This window comes from Pristiophorus japonicus, chromosome 7, assembly GCF_044704955.1.
Source record: "Pristiophorus japonicus isolate sPriJap1 chromosome 7, sPriJap1.hap1, whole genome shotgun sequence".
Classification (NCBI taxonomy): domain Eukaryota; kingdom Metazoa; phylum Chordata; class Chondrichthyes; family Pristiophoridae; genus Pristiophorus; species Pristiophorus japonicus.
This window is the reverse complement of record NC_091983.1, coordinates 204,919,696-204,935,475: the sequence shown is the minus strand read 5'-3', so window position 1 is coordinate 204,935,475 and position 15,780 is coordinate 204,919,696. Positions and strand designations below refer to the sequence as shown.

At 45.5% G+C, this 15,780-nt stretch overlaps 1 protein-coding gene across 1 annotated transcript in view; it reads right to left on the bottom strand.

The window, feature by feature from the left end:
* Positions 1-15,780, bottom strand: part of plb1 (phospholipase B1) — a 326,472-nt gene that overhangs the window by 294,087 nt on the left and 16,605 nt on the right. Inside the window, exons 3-4 of the mRNA XM_070884250.1 lie at positions 14,007-14,144; positions 2,841-3,017 (exon numbers count right to left, since the gene is read on the bottom strand). Of these exons, the coding sequence (XP_070740351.1) occupies positions 2,841-3,017; positions 14,007-14,144 (315 nt within the window). The remainder of the gene's footprint in view (positions 1-2,840; positions 3,018-14,006; positions 14,145-15,780) is intronic.

The following is a 15,780-nucleotide window of genomic DNA, read 5'->3' as shown; positions in this document are numbered from 1 at the left end:
CAGCTCACACTGCCACCCAACTTAGTGTCATCCGCAAATTTGGAGATACTACATTTAATCCCCTCATCTAAATCATTAATGTACAGTGTAAACAGCTGGGGCCCCAGCACAGAACCTTGCGGTACCCCACTAGTCACTGCCTGCCATTCTGAAAAGTACCCATTTACTCCTACTCTTTGCTTCCTGTCTGACAACCAGTTCTCAATCCATGTCAGCACACTACCCCCAATCCCATGTGCTCTAACTTTGCACATCAATCTCTTGTGTGGGACCTTGTCGAACGCCTTCTGAAAGTCCAAATATACCACATCAACTGGTTCTCCCTTGTCCACTTTACTGGAAACATCCTCAAAAAATTCCAGAAGATTTGTCAAGCATGATTTCCCTTTCACAAATCCATGCTGACTTGGACCTATCATGTCACCTCTTTCCAAATGCACTGCTATGACATCCTTAATAATTGATTCCATCATTTTACCCACTACCGATGTCAGGCTGACCGGTCTATAATTCCCTGTTTTCTCTCTCCCTCCTTTTTTAAAAAGTGGGGTTACATTGGCTACCCTCCACTCTATAGGAACTGATCCAGATTCAATGGAATGTTGGAAAATGACTGTCAACGCATCCACTATTTCCAAGGCCACCTCCTTAAGTACTCTGGGATGGAGTCCATCAGGCCCTGGGGATTTATCGGCCTTCAATCCCATCAATTTCCCCAACACAATTTCCCGGCTAATAAGGATTTCCCTCAGTTCCTCCTCCTTGCTAGACCCCTCCGACCCCTTTTATAACCGGAAGGTTGTTTGTGTTCTCCTTCGTGAATACCGAACCAAAGTACTTGTTCAATTGGTCCGCCATTTCTTTGTTCCCCGTTATGACTTCCCCTGATTCTGACTGCAGGGGACCTACGTTTGTCTTTACTAACCTTTTTCTCTTTACATATCTATAGAAACTTTTGCAATCCGTCTTAATGTTCCCTGCAAGCTTCTTCTCATACTCCATTTTCCCTGCCCTAATCAAACCCTTTGTCCTCCTCTGCTGAGTTCCAAATTTCTCCCAGTCCCCAGGTTCGCTGCTATTTCTGGCCAATTTGTATGCCACTTCCTTGGCTTTAATACTATCCCTGATTTCCCTTGATAGCCACGGTTGAGCCACCTTCCCTTTTTTATTTTTATGCCAGACAGGAATGTACAATTGTTGTAGTTCATCCATGCGGTCTCTAAATGTCTGCCATTGCCCATCCACAGTCAACCCCTTAAGTATCATTCGCCAATCCATCCCAGCCAATTCACGCCTCATACCTTCAAAGTTAGCCTTCTTTAAGTTCTGGACCATGGTCTCTGAATTAACTGTTTCATTCTCCATCCCAATGCAGAATTCCACCATATTATGGTCACTCTTCCCCAAGGGGCCTCGCACAACGAGATTGCTAATTAATCCTCTCTCATTACATAACACCCAGTCTAAGATGGCCTCCCCCCTAGTTGGTTCCTCGACATATTGGTCTAAAAAACCATCCCTTATGCACTCCAGGAAATCCTCCTCCACCGTATTGCTTCCAGTTTGGTTAGCCCAATCTATGTGCATATTAAAGTCACCCATTATAACTGCTACACCTTTATTGAACGCACCCCTAATTTCATGTTTGATGCCCTCCCCAACATCACTACTACTGTTTGGAGGTCTGTACACAACTCCCACTAACGTTTTTGCCCTTTGGTGTTCTGCAGCTCTACCCATATAGATTCCACATCATCCAAGCTAATGTCCTTCCTAACTATTGCCTTAATCTCCTCCTTAACCAGCAATGCTACCCCACCTCCTTTTTCTTTTATTCTATCCTTCTTGAATGTTGAATACCCCTGGATGTTGAGTTCCCAGCCCTGATGATCCTGGAGCCACGTCTCCGTAATCCCAATCACATCATATTTGTTAACATCTATTTGCACAGTTAATTCATCCACCTTATTGCGGATACTCCTTGCATTATGTATTGATGCTTGGGGTCACCAGAATCCAGGTAAATCTGCACCTTGGCTCCAGTAAAATTACCAATGCCCGGTTCAAACAAAGAAGGAAACTTCTTCAAACCTTGAGCACACGAAGTGTCATCCACCGAGGACAACGCTTTGACCTCATTCCAGTTCCACTTGATTTTCTCGAGCCAATTCATGCTGAACAGCATTGGATCATTACCTGGCATGATCCATAATGGTAGATCATGAACCACACCATCATATGACACCTTGACTACTGCATTGCCAATCATCGGTGTGAGTTCCTTAGTGTAAGTACACAACTTGGTATTGACTGGACTCAGCTTAGGCCTCTGTGTCCCACAGCTTGTCGAATGTCCTTTGGCTCATTATCGATTGACTCGCACCCGTGTCTAACTCCATTGATACAGGCCTGCCATTCAGCTTCACATTAACGATTATCGGCTGGCTCTTTGTCAAGAACGAATACACTTTCTTCTCGGGTTGTGTATCCGGGCCAGCACTAGACTGGTCATCATCAACAATGTGATGAGTGGCAGCACGCATGCTCAGTTGTGGGCACATTCTCTGAAGATGCCCCACTTTCGAATAGCCATTACATGAGTATTGTTTAAACCGATACTGATGAGGCCGATGATTGCCCCCACAACACCAACAGGGTGAAATTAGATTCGTACCAGTTGGCAGACTCTGAGCAGCTACAGGTTTCACACAAGCAGTCGAGTAGACCCTGCCATAAGCAGCTCTGCCAGAAGACGACACAATCTTGTTTACAGTACCTGCCGTGGAGCTCTGACTCTTCGATGATATCTGCCTCAAATTATCATCAGTCGTCATGCATGCCTGGGCAGTCGCGATGGTCTTTCTCAAATCCAGCTTCTCTTCGACTAATAGCTTCCGGAAAATCACATCATGGTTGCTGCCTATCACGAAGAAATCTTGCAACATGTCTTCCAACACATTCCCGAACTTACACGGCTCAGCAAGACGTCGTAGGTCGGCGATGGATCCCGACACAGCCTGGCCCTCAGCACGAACATGCGTATAGAAGCGATAGCGTGAGATGATGATCCCCTCTTTTGGCTTAAGATGGTCACACACCAAAGCACACAAATCCCCATATTCTTTGTCCATTGGACGTAAAGGCGAGAGAAGATTATTCATAAGGCCGTAAATTTTTGAACCACAAGCGGTGAGGAAAACCGCCCTGCACCTAACTGCGTCAGCCTCTCCCTCCATTTTGTTTGCCACAAAATACTGATCCAGGTGGTCGATAAAATCCACTCAACCCTCACCCTCCACGAATCTCTCCAGAATTCCAATAGTGCCCATTGTACATGCGAAGGTTCTTAAGTTACCTTGTTGCCAAATGTAATGACTCAAGAGTCTTGTTATTGTAAATGGCCTCAGGTGTAAACCTGATCCAACTTTATTCGCGCACAAAGTACCCGTGTGACATGGTACCCGTGCTTATATACCAGTGACTGCGCACACGCGCGTACAGCCCGATGACCTGGTGGCGCCCCCTGGTGTCTGGTGATCCCAATCATCAATACATAACACTGTTTTAGTGAGTTTCTACATAAAAGAGAATGTTGCATTGGTGGACAAGGACAAAGAGGGAAGATTTTTACAGCTAAAGGTACAAATGGATGAATTGAATTGTGATCTCTTTAATACTTTGCGCCGAATGACCATTGCAAGCATTGTGAGTTTTTTCAGTGGTTATTCACAGAAGTGGCAGAGGCGATAAACCTTTGTATAGTGGGAGATTTTAATGTATTTTTATCTCTGATGTACATTTCAGCCCAGATGACCGTTAAGGATGATAACTCCAGAGAGATGATTGTGAAAATGATGACAAATTTAAATTTAAGAGACTTATGGAGAGATCGGAACCCCATAAAAAGGGAGTTCTCCAGAAGAGGTTGTGTGAGTGATGTTTTAAAACAGAGCCGAATAGATTTTGTCTTAATGTGGGAAGGGTTAAGTTCTGAGATGATGGAGATTTAATATAAAAAAAGTGTTTTTTAGTGACCACTTGGCTTTGGTTCTTAAATTTAGGAACAGCAGAGTGAAGATCGGTCCAGGGGTGTGCATTTTAAACAATCAGTACCTGAAAGAAATTGCTTTTAAAGAAGGGATTTTAAATATAATAGAATGCTTGAAAGAACAAAGAATTTGGTGGGACAATTTCAAATATGAGGTAAAAGTTTTTTCGGTACATTATGAAAAAGAAAGAGCAACAGCTAACCAGCGTCAGAAGAGAATATAAACAGAAGGTTCACAGATATCTGTAAAGCAGTAGACGGAGGGGATAAGGAAGCAGAGACTAAGTGGAAGGTTTTAAAAGAAGAGTGGGAATTATTGCAAACTGAAAAATGCAAGGGGGCTATTCTCTGCGCAAAGGCTAAAGATGCATGGGAGGGAGAAAGATGCATTGGAGGGAGAAAGATGCACTGGATATTTTCTAGAGCAAGAGAAGTTGCGACAAAGGTTATCATTAATTGGAGAGTTGAAGGTTGGGAGAAAGATCATTAATGAAAGTGGGGAGATTATGGTGTAATGTATTTAAGCCCTTGTAATCTGCATGATACCTGACCACCAGAGGGCCCACCTGTTGGAGTCACAAAGGGTCCCAGCATCCCTTGGGAGCACAGTATATAAGCAGGCCACCCACAAGGTACCAGCACTCTGGAGTCTTATTAAAGGAGCTAAGGTCACACTTGCTCATTGTACACAGTACTCAGTTTCATCCTTTATTATGAGTGTATCAATTGGCGACGAGGTAACGAACAACTGCGCGAAAATGCAAAGAACAGTTGACATCCTGGAGAAGTTCTCAGAAGGGGATGATTGGGAGGCCTTCGTGGAGAGACTCGACCAATATTTCGTGGCCAATGAGCTGGAAGGGGACGAGAACGCTACCATCCTCCTAACTGTCTGTGGGGCAACAACCTATGGCCTCATGAATAATCTCCTGGCCCCAGCAAAACCAACAGAGAAATCCTTTGAAGAATTGTGTACACTGATCCGGGAGCACCTAAATTCTAAGGAAAGCGTTTTGATGGCAAGATAGCGGTTCTACACATGTCAACGATCGGAGGGCCAGGAAGTGGCGAGCTATGTCGCTGAACTAAGGCACTTCGCAGGACATTGTGTGTTTGAGGGATTCCTAGAACAAATGCTCAGAGACTTTTTTTGTACTGGGCATTGGACATGAGACAATCCTTCGCAAACTGTTGACTGTAGAAACTCCGAATCTAAGTAAAGCCATAACGATAGCCCAGGCATTTATGTCCACCAGCGACAACACCAAACAGATTTCGCAGAGTAAAGAGGTTTCAGCCAGTACTGTGCATAAAATAACGTCGATCTCGAGCAGAAATGTACACGCTGGCTGCTGCGGCCTGACCTCAGTTGACTCAGAGTCCGCCATCAATTGTTAATGCGAGGCAGTTAACATCTTGTTGACGCTGTGGAGGTGATCATTGGACCCATCAAAGCCGCTTCAAGCACTATGTGTGCAATGGTTGCAGAACAATGGGACACCTCCAGCGAATGTGCAGTCGAGCTGCAAACCCTGCAAACCCTGCAAACCACCACGTTGCAGAGGTGGATCAGGCTGAATTGGAGACTTGTATGGAGGATGCAGAAGTGTACGGGGTACACACATTCACTACGAAATGTCCACCAATAATGTTGAAAGTTGAACTGAACGGTATTCCAGTTCTATGGAACTGGACATGGGGGCAAGTCAGTCCATAATGAGTAAAAAGGTCTTCAACAGACTGGGGGGAAAAAAGGCGCAAACTCAGCCCCATTCAGCAAACTAAGGACTTACACCAAGGAGCTAACCCCTGTAATTGGCAGTGCAGAAGTCAAAGTCTCCTATGACGGAGCAGTACACGAACTCCTGCTGTGGATTGTGCCAGGGGATGGCCCCACGTTGTTTGGCAGAAGCTGGCTGGGAAAAAATCACTGGAACTGGGATGACATCCGAGTGCTTTCGTCCGTCGACAACGCCTCATGTACCCAGGTTCTAAGCAAGTTCCATCGTATTTGAGCCAGGCATTGGAAGCTTCTCAGGGGCGAAAGTGCAGATCCATTTGGTTCCCGGTACACGACCCATCCACCACAAGGCATGGGAGGTACCGTATATGATGCATGAAAAAGTGGAAATTGAATTGGACAGGCTGTAACGAGAAGGCATCATCATGCCGGTGGAATTCAATGACTGGGCCTGTCTGATTGTCCCGGTACTTAAGGAGGACGGCACGGTGAGAATTTGTGGGGGCTATAAAGTAACGATTAACCGTTTTTCAATGCAATCCAGTACCCGCTACCCAAGGCAGACGACCTATTTGCGACCCTGGCTGGAGGGAAAACGTTCACCAAGCTGGACCTGACCTCGGCCTACATGATGCAGGAGCTGGAGGAGTCTTTGAAAGGCCTCACCTGCATCAACACGCACAAGGGTCTGTTCATTTATAACAGGTGCCCGTTCGGGATTCGGTCGGCCGCGTCTATCTTCCAGCAGAACATGGAGAGCCTGCTAAAGTCAGTTCCTCGCACTGTGGTTTTCCAGGATGACATATTGGTTACAGGTCGGGATACCACTGAGCACTTGAAGAATCTGGAAGAGGTTCTTAGTCGGTTGGATCGCGTGGGGCTCAGGTTGAAACGCTCGATGTGTGTTTTCCTGGCACAGGACGTCGAGTTCTTGGGAAGAAGAATCGCAGCAGACGGCATCAGACCCACTGACGCCAAGATGGAGGCCATCAAGAAAGTGCCGCGACCACAGAACGTGATGGAGCTGCGGTCGTTCCTGGGACTCCTTAACTATTTCGGTAATTTCCTACCTGGGTTAAGCACCTTGCTAGAACCCCTGCAAGTGCTACTGCACAAGGGAGACAACTGGGTATGGGGGAATTCACAAGAGGCTGCCTTTAAGAAAACCAGAAATCTGTTGTGTTCAAACAAACTGCTTGTCCTGTATAACCCTTGTAAACGATTACTGCTAGCTTGCGATGCGCTGTCATACGAGGTCGGGTGTGTGTTACAACAGGCTAATGAATCGGGGATCTTGCAACCAGTCGCTTATGCGTCCAGGAGTCTGTCCAAGGTTGAAAGAGCCGACAGCATGATTGAGAAAGAGGCTCTGGCGTGCGTCTATGGAGTGAAAAAAATGCACCATTATTTATTTGGCCTCAAGTTTGAGCTTGAAACTGACCACAAGCCGCTAATATCGCTGTTCTCTGAGAGCAAATGGATTAATACCAATGCCTCTGCCCACATCCAAAGATGGGCACTCACACTGTCGGCATACAACTATGTAATCCGCCACAGACCGGGCACAGAGAACTGTGCAGATGCTCTCAGTCGGCTGCCATTGCCCACCACCGGAGTGGAAATGGCACAGCCAGCGGACTTGCTCATGGTCATGGAGACATTCAAGAACGAGCAGTCCCCCGTTACGGCCCATCAGATCTGGACCTGGACCAGCCAAGATCCTTTACTGTCCTTGGTAAAAAACTGTGTCCTCCATGGGAACTGGTCCGGTGTCCCAGCAGAGATGCAGGAGGCGATTAAGCTGTTCCACAGACGAAAAGACGAGTTGTCCCTGCAGGCGGACTGTCTATTGTGGGGCAATCGTGTGATCTTGCCCAAGAAAGTTCATTTGTGAACTGCACAGCACCCATCCAGGTATTGTAATGATGAATGCCATAGCCAGATCCCATGTGTGGTGGCCCCGCATTGACTCAGATTTAGAGTCATGAGTGTGCCAGTGCAACACTTGCTCTCAGCTGAGCAATGCATCCAGAGAGGCACCGCTAAGTTTGTGGTCGTGGCCCTCCAAACTGTGGTCGAGGATCCACGTAGACTATGCGGGCCCATTTCTAGTCAAAATGTTTTTGGTTGTCGTGGATGCTTACTCAAAATGGATTGAATGTGCAATAATGTCTGTAAGCCTACGAGCCATGTTTGCAATGCACGGCTTGCCTGATGTCCTAGTCAGCAACAATGGGCCGTGCTTCACCAGTGCTGAATTCAACCCGCAACGGGATCAAACACATCACATCTGCCCCGTTTAAGCCCACATCCAACGGCCAGGCAGAATGGGCAGCTCAGACCATCAAGCAAAGGTTGAAACGTGTGCCGGAAGGCTCCCTGCAGATTCGGCTGTCCCGAGTGCTGCTCAGCTACCGCACCAGACCCCACTCACTCACCGGGGTTCCCCCAACTGAGCTGCTCATGAAAAGGGTAAAACAAGGCTCTCTCTTGTCCACCCTGATCTCCATGATCATGTGGAGGGCAGGCGGCATCAACAAAGTGTGTACCATGACCGCACAAATTTGTCACGCGATATTGAGATCAATGATCCCATGTTAGTGCTCAATTATGGACATGGTCCCAAATGGCTCGCTGGCAAGGTCACAGCCAAAGAGGGGAGTAGGGTGTTTCAGGTCAAATTGGCCAATGGACAAACGCACAGAAAATATTTGGACCAAATCAAATTGCGGTTCACCAGCAGCTACGAACGACCCGAAGAAGACACCACCAACTTTGACCCTCCAACACACACACAAGTGGCAACCAACATCACAGTTGACCACGAAGCCGAATTCATCATCCCCAACAGCCCAGCAAAGCTGGCTGCCCAACAGCCCAGTGAAGAACTGACCAACCCAACCACACCAGCATTTGTAACGTAATGATCGACAAGGGTGCGTAAAGCCCCAGATCATCTCACTTTGTAAATAAGTGTACTGTTGACTTCATGGGGGAGTGATGTTATGTCGTAAAGCCCCAGATCATCTCACTTTGTAAATGAGTGTACTGTTGACTTCATGGGGGAGTGATGTTATGTATTTAATCCCTGCATGATACCTGACCACCAGAGGGCCCACCTGTTCGAGTCCCAAGGGATCCCAGCATCCCTTGGGAACACAGTACATAAGCAGGCCACCCACAAGGTTCCTGCACTCTGGGGTCTTATTAAAGGAGCTAAGGTCACACTTGCTCATTGTACACAGTACTCAGTTTCATCCTTTATTATGAGTGTATCATTAAGGAGGCAGCTAATAGCTTTTATCAAGAGTTATATTCAAAAGAAGATATTTCCAAATTGGCGATGGAGAAGGTTAGTGCTTTTATTGAAGAGGGTTTTAAGGAGGATGAGAGAAGCACGTGTGACAAAGAAGTAGGATTAGAAACTTGGCCCCAAGTTTCCACATGATTTGCTCCTGATTTTTAGGAGCAACTGGTGGAGAACGGAGTATCTTAGAAATCGCAATTCTCCACATTTAAGTTTTCTGCAGTTCTAGTCAGGTAGAACAGTTTCACTTTTGAACAGAATTCTTTTTTCAAAAGGGGGCGTGTCCGGCCACTGATGCCTGATTTGAAAGTTTCCACATTGAAAACGTACTCCAAACTAATTTAGAATGGAGCAAATGAAGATTTTTGTAGGCTTGAAAAAACCTTGTCTACACATTAAAAAATCAGGCGCAGGTTACAAATTAGGCGTCGGGAACGAGGTGGGGGGGTTGGGGGGGGAAGGGAAGTCATTAAATTCTACAATAAATCCTTAGTAATACTTTTACAAATATTATACAAATAAATCCAACCTGAATAAAAATTTATAAGCAAAGAAAAGATTAAATAAACCATGTTTCTACCAGTGTGAAAGTGCTTCAGGCAGGCCTTTCAGGCAGCGGTTTGCCGTCGGGACCGACTGACGGCAGGGGGAGGGGGAGGGAGGGAGAAAGCTGCAAGAAGCCTCAGTACTTGAGGCAGCCGTTTGCCGTCGGGCCGACCGACGGCAGGGGGAAAAAGCAGCAAGAAGCCTCAGTGCTGATCATGGAAGGGCAATGTGGTTTTATTTTAAAAATTTAAAAATTGAACAGCTACAAAGAATTTGAATAGTCTCAAACAAGTGCATGTGTCCCGTTTATCACAGTCTATCTTTAATTACAGAATGCACTCCCTCACACACAGAAATATCAAGAAAATTAAAATACAAGCCTTTGCAAGGGTTCAATAAACAAATTTTCACTTTTTCTGCAGCACTTTTTAAAATGGCCGAGTGCCAATGTTTACTTCAGACTGCGCGTGCGTGAACGCTCCAACGGGCATGCGCAGGGTTGCCAAGCAGACATCGAGCTGCAAAGCGCTCGAGAATAGCGCGTTTTTTTTCAGGCGCCGTTTTCGGTGCGAAAAACGGGCGCCCAGCTCGGAGGGGCGCCTGTTTTGCCGTGTGTGGAAACTTGGGGCCGTTGAAACATAGAAACATAGGAAATAGGTGCAGGAGTAGGCCATTCGGCCCTTCGAGCCTGCACCACCATTCAATGAGATCATGGCTGATCATTCCCTCAGTATCCCTTTCCTGCTTTCTCTCCATATCCCTTGATCGCTTTAGCCATAATGGTCATATCTAACTCCCTCTTGAATATATCCAATGAACTGGCATCAACAACTCTCTGCGGCAAGGAATTCCACCTATTAACAACTCTCTGAGTGAAGAAGTTTCTCCTCATCTCAGTCATAAATGGCCTACCCCTTATCCTAAGACTGTGTTCCCTGGTTCTGGACTTCCCCAACATCAGGAACATTCTGCCCGCATCTAACCTGTCCCGTCCTGTCAGAATCATATATGTTTCTATGAGATCCCCTCTCATCCTTCTAAATGTATAAAGGCCCAGTTGATCCAGTCTCTCCTCATATGTCAGTCTGGCCATCCCGGGAATCAGTCTGGTGAATCTTCGCTGCACTCCCTCAATAGCAAGAAGGTCCTTCCTCAGATTAGGAGACCAAAACTGAACACAATATTCTTGGTGAGACCTCACCTAGGCCCTGTACAACTGCAGTAAGACCTCCCTGCTCCTATACTCAAATCCCCTAGCTATGAAGGCCAACATACCATTTGCCTTCTTCACCGCCTGCTGTACCTGTATACCAATGACTGATGAACCATGAGACCCAGGTCTCGTTGCACCTCCCCTTTTCCTAATCTGCCGCCATTCAGATAATATTCTGTCTTTGTGTTTTTGCCCCCAAAGTGGATAACCTCACATTTATCCACATTATACTGCATTTGCCCACTCACCTAACCTGTCCATGTCACCTTGCAGCCTCTTAGCGTCCCCCTCACAGTTCACACTGCCACCCAGTTTAGTGTCATCTGCAAACTTGGAGATATTACACTCAATTCCTTCATATAAATCATTAATGTATATTGTAAAGAGCTGGGGTCCCAGCACTGAGCCCTGCGGCACTCCACTAGTCACTGCCTGCCATTCTGAAAAGGACCCGTTTATCCCGCCTCTCTGCTTCCTGTCTGCCAACCAGTTCTCTATCCACGTCAGTATATTACCCCCAATACCATGTGCTTTGATTTTGCACACCAATCTCTTGTGTGGGGCCTTGTCAAAAGCCTTTTGAAATTCCAAATACACCACATCCACTTGTTCTCCCTTGTCCACTCTACTAGTTACTTCCTCAAAAAATTCCAGAAGATTTATCAAGCATGATTTCCCCTTCATAAATCCATGCTGACTTGGACCAATCCTTTCACTGCTTTCCAAATGCGCTGCTATTTCATCCTTAATAATTGATTCCAACAATTTTCCCCACTACTGATGTCAGGCTAACCGGTCTATAATTACCCACTTTCTCTCTCCCTCCCTTTTTAAAAAGTGGTGTTACATTAGCTACCCTCCAGTCCATAGGAACTGATCCCGAGTCGATAGACTGTTGGAAAATGATCACCAATGCATTCACTATTTCTAGGGCCACTTCCTTAAGTACTCTGGGATGCAGACTATCAGGCCCCAGGGATTTATCGGCCTTCAATCCCATCAATTTCCCGAACACAATTTCCCGCCTAATAAGGATATTCTTTAGTTCCTCCTTCTCACTAGACCCTCGGTCCCCTAGTGCTTCCGGAAGGTTATTTGTGTCTTCCTTCGTGAAGACAGAACCAAAGTATTTGTTCAATTGGTCTGCCATTTCTTTGTTCCCCATTATAAATTCACCTGAATCCGACTGCAAGGGAACGACGTTTGTCTTCATTAATCTTTTTCTCTTCACATATCTGTAGAAGCTTTTGCAGTCAGTTTTTATGTTTCCGGCAAGCTTCTTCTCGTACTTTATTTTCCCCCTCTTAATTAAACCCTTTGTCCTCCTCTGCTGAATTCTAAATTTCTCCCAGTCCTCAGGTTTGTTGCTTTTTCTGGCCAATTTATATGCATCTTCCTTGGATTTAACACTTGCTGGTGTTATGTCCGCAGTTAAAGGATTTTAAGTACTATGCTTGACAGTTGTGTGAGGTTTTCTTGCTGGGTGAGGACCGAAGAGCAAGAATGGGAATCCCTTGGGACTCAATTTTGAGATGTGGATTGCAGGAGAGTCTGCCCGAGTCCAATGGAGCGGCAATTAATTTAATGTTCAGTTTGGCTAGATTTGTGATTATGCAAAGAAGGAATGCTCTGTTTTCTAAGGGGAGGAGAATAAACCTAAAAGAGTATTTTAAATATAAACTAAAAGATAAGGCTCTGTGGATGTTTTATTCAGAAAATAATTTAAAGATAGTATTTTATGATCAATTTGTATAGTACAATAGATTATTATATATTACAGGAGACAAATTAAACTTCAGGTTTTGATGTTAATATGTGTTGGAGGAACGGCTGTGCAGAGGGACAAAATGAATTTGTATGATACAATGGAATGATCATGATGTTGTATAAGATTCAATAAATATCAATATTTTTTTTAAAGTGGGTAGCACCCTCATTTCTGAGTCAGAAGATTGTGGGTTCAAGGCTCACTCTAGAGACTTGAGCACAAAAATCTAGGCTGACACTCCCTTGCAATACTGAGGGCGTGCTACACTATCAGAGGTGCTGTTATTCGGTGAGACGTTAAACCGAGGCCCTATCTGCTCTCTCAGTTGGACGGTAAAGATCTGATGGCACTATTTTGAAGAGGAGCAGGGGAGTTATCCTAGGTGCCTTGGCCAATGTTTATCCCTCAATCAACATCACTGAAAAACAGATTACCTGTTCATTATCACATTGCTGTTTGTGGGAGCTTGCTGCATTCAAATTGGCTACACTTCAAAAAGTACTTAATTGGCTGTAAAGTGCTTTGGGACGTCTGGTGGTTGTGGAAGCTGCAATATAAATGCAAGTCGTTCTTTCTTTATATTGACAAATTTGCTGTTTCTAAAAACTAACAGATTTTAGAACCTCAATTCCCTTTACCCGCTTTTTCTTCACATCCTTCGATGCCCTTCCCAAACAAAAATCTATTGATCTCAGATTGACAGCATGCACAGCCTTTTGGGGAGAGAGTTCCACATTTCCACGACCCTTTATGTGAAAAAGTGCTGAGTTCACTCCTGCATGGTCTATCTAATATTAAGATTACGTCCTCTTGCTCTGGAATCCCCCACCAGTGTGAATATAAGTACCAGCATAAGCATCATCAAAACCAAATGAGGTGAAGAGGCATGAGTTCCCAGGAATGAGCAATGAAACCAATCGTGACGAGTATGCAAATAGGGCAATAATTTAAGTGGCTGCTCACCAGGGGGCGCTGTTGTATCAATAACGTTAACCTTACCATAGTGCTGTTGGCCACAGCCCATCGTGCAGCTTCAAGCCAGTAGCAAACTCACGGTCAAACAGCACAGCCAAAGACTGGCCAAAGTCTAAACGTAACAAGGGCCTTGGGAGCAGTTAACAGTGAAAAGTTACAGATAACCTATAGGAAACTTGATGGTTGCAGTTTAAACATCCTGCAATTTTTGGGAGTGAGCCACCAATTCCCCAACTGTTCAAATCGCAGACTGATCCAGTCTTGTCCTGATAAATTATGAATGAACAAAACCCAATCCTGGAGCTCGCTTGATGGCTCTGCTGATAAATACACAGCCTGGTGTGGCACTGAGCTAGGCAGGCCAGGAAGGACCGAGTTCAATTATTGGAGTGTGATTAGTTCACTAACCTCAGCCAGATGGATGGCATTGTCCCCTCCTTCTACAATTGGTCCCGGTGCCCTTGCATTAGGGAGAGGAAACATCAGACAGGTGTCCTGGAACTCATCGCTATCTAGTGGCTCCTGCTGGAAAGTGCACACTTGTGGCTATCAGGAGAAGACAAGATCAGGCCAAGCTGTGAACCCATTCTCACAATCCCCGCACTCCCACCTCCACAGCTCAAGGCCTATCAGCGCTCACCAACTAGGCTATTCGTGAATAATGTTCATCTGAGAAAATTACTATACGGTGACCAGTGAGTTACGATAGAATGACCAGTGAAGTAACATAGAAACATAGAAACATACAAAATAGGTGCAGGAGCAGGCCATTCGGCCCTTCGAGCCTGCACCATCATTCAATGAGATCATAGCTGATCATTCACCTCAGTACCCCTTTCCTGCTTTCTCTCAATATCCCATAATCTCTTTAACCGTAAGGGCCATATCTAATTCCCTCTTAAATATATCCAATGAACTGGCATCAACAACTCTCTGCGGTAGGGAATTCCACAGGTTAACAACTCTCTGAGTGAAGAAGTTTCTCATCATCTCAGTCCTAAATGACTTACCCCTTATCCTTAGGCTATGTCCCCTGGTTCTGGACTTCCCCAACATCGGGAACATTCTTCCAGCATCTAACCTGTCCAGTCCCATCAGAATTTTATAAGTTTCTATGAGATCCCCTCTCATCCTTCTAAACTCCAGTGAATACAGACCCAGTCGATGCAGTCTCTCCTCATATGTCAGTCCTGCCATCCCGGGAATCAGTCTGGTGAACCTTTGTTGCACTCCCTCAATAGCAAGAATGTCCTTCCTCAGATTAGGAGACCAAAACTGAACACAATATTCCAGGTGAGGCCTCACCAAGACCCTGTACAACTGCAGTAAGACCTCCCTGCTCCTATACTCAAATCCCCTAGCTATGAAGGCCAACATACCATTTGCCTTCTTCACTGCCTGCTGTACCTGTATGCGAACTTTCAATGACTGATGTACCATGACACCAAGGTCTCCCCTTTTCCTAATCTGCCGCCATTCAGATAATATTCTGCCTTCGTGTTTTTGCCACCAAAGTGGATAACCTCACATTTATCCACATTATACTGCACCTGCCATGCATTTGCCCACTCACCTAACCTGTCCAAATCATCCTGTAGCTTCTTAGCGTCCTCCTCACAGCTCACACCGCCACCCAATTCAGTGTCATCGGCAAACATGGAGATATTACACTCAATTCCTTCATCTAAATCATTAATGTATATTGTAAATAGCTGGGGTCCCAGCACTCAGCCCTGTGGCACCCCACTAGTCACTGCCTGCCATTCTGAAAAGGATCCGGTTATCCCGACTCTCTGCTTCCTGTCTGCCAACCAGTTCTCTATCCACATCAGTGCATTACCCCCAATACCATGTGCTTTAGTTTTGCACACCAATCTCTTGTGTGGGACCTTGTCAAAAGCCTTTTGAAAGTCCAAATACACCACATCCACTGGTTCGCCCTTGTCCACTCTACTGGTTACATCTTCAAAAAATTCGAGATGATTTCCCTTTCATAAATCCATGCTGACTTGGACCGATCCTGTCACTGCTTTCCAAATGTGGTGCTATTTCATCTTTCATAATTGATTCCAACATTTTCCGCACTACCGATGTCAGGTTAACCGGTCAACAATTAGCTGCTTTCTCTCTTCCTCCCTTTTTAAAAAGTGGTGTTACATTAGCTACCCTCCAGTCCATAGGA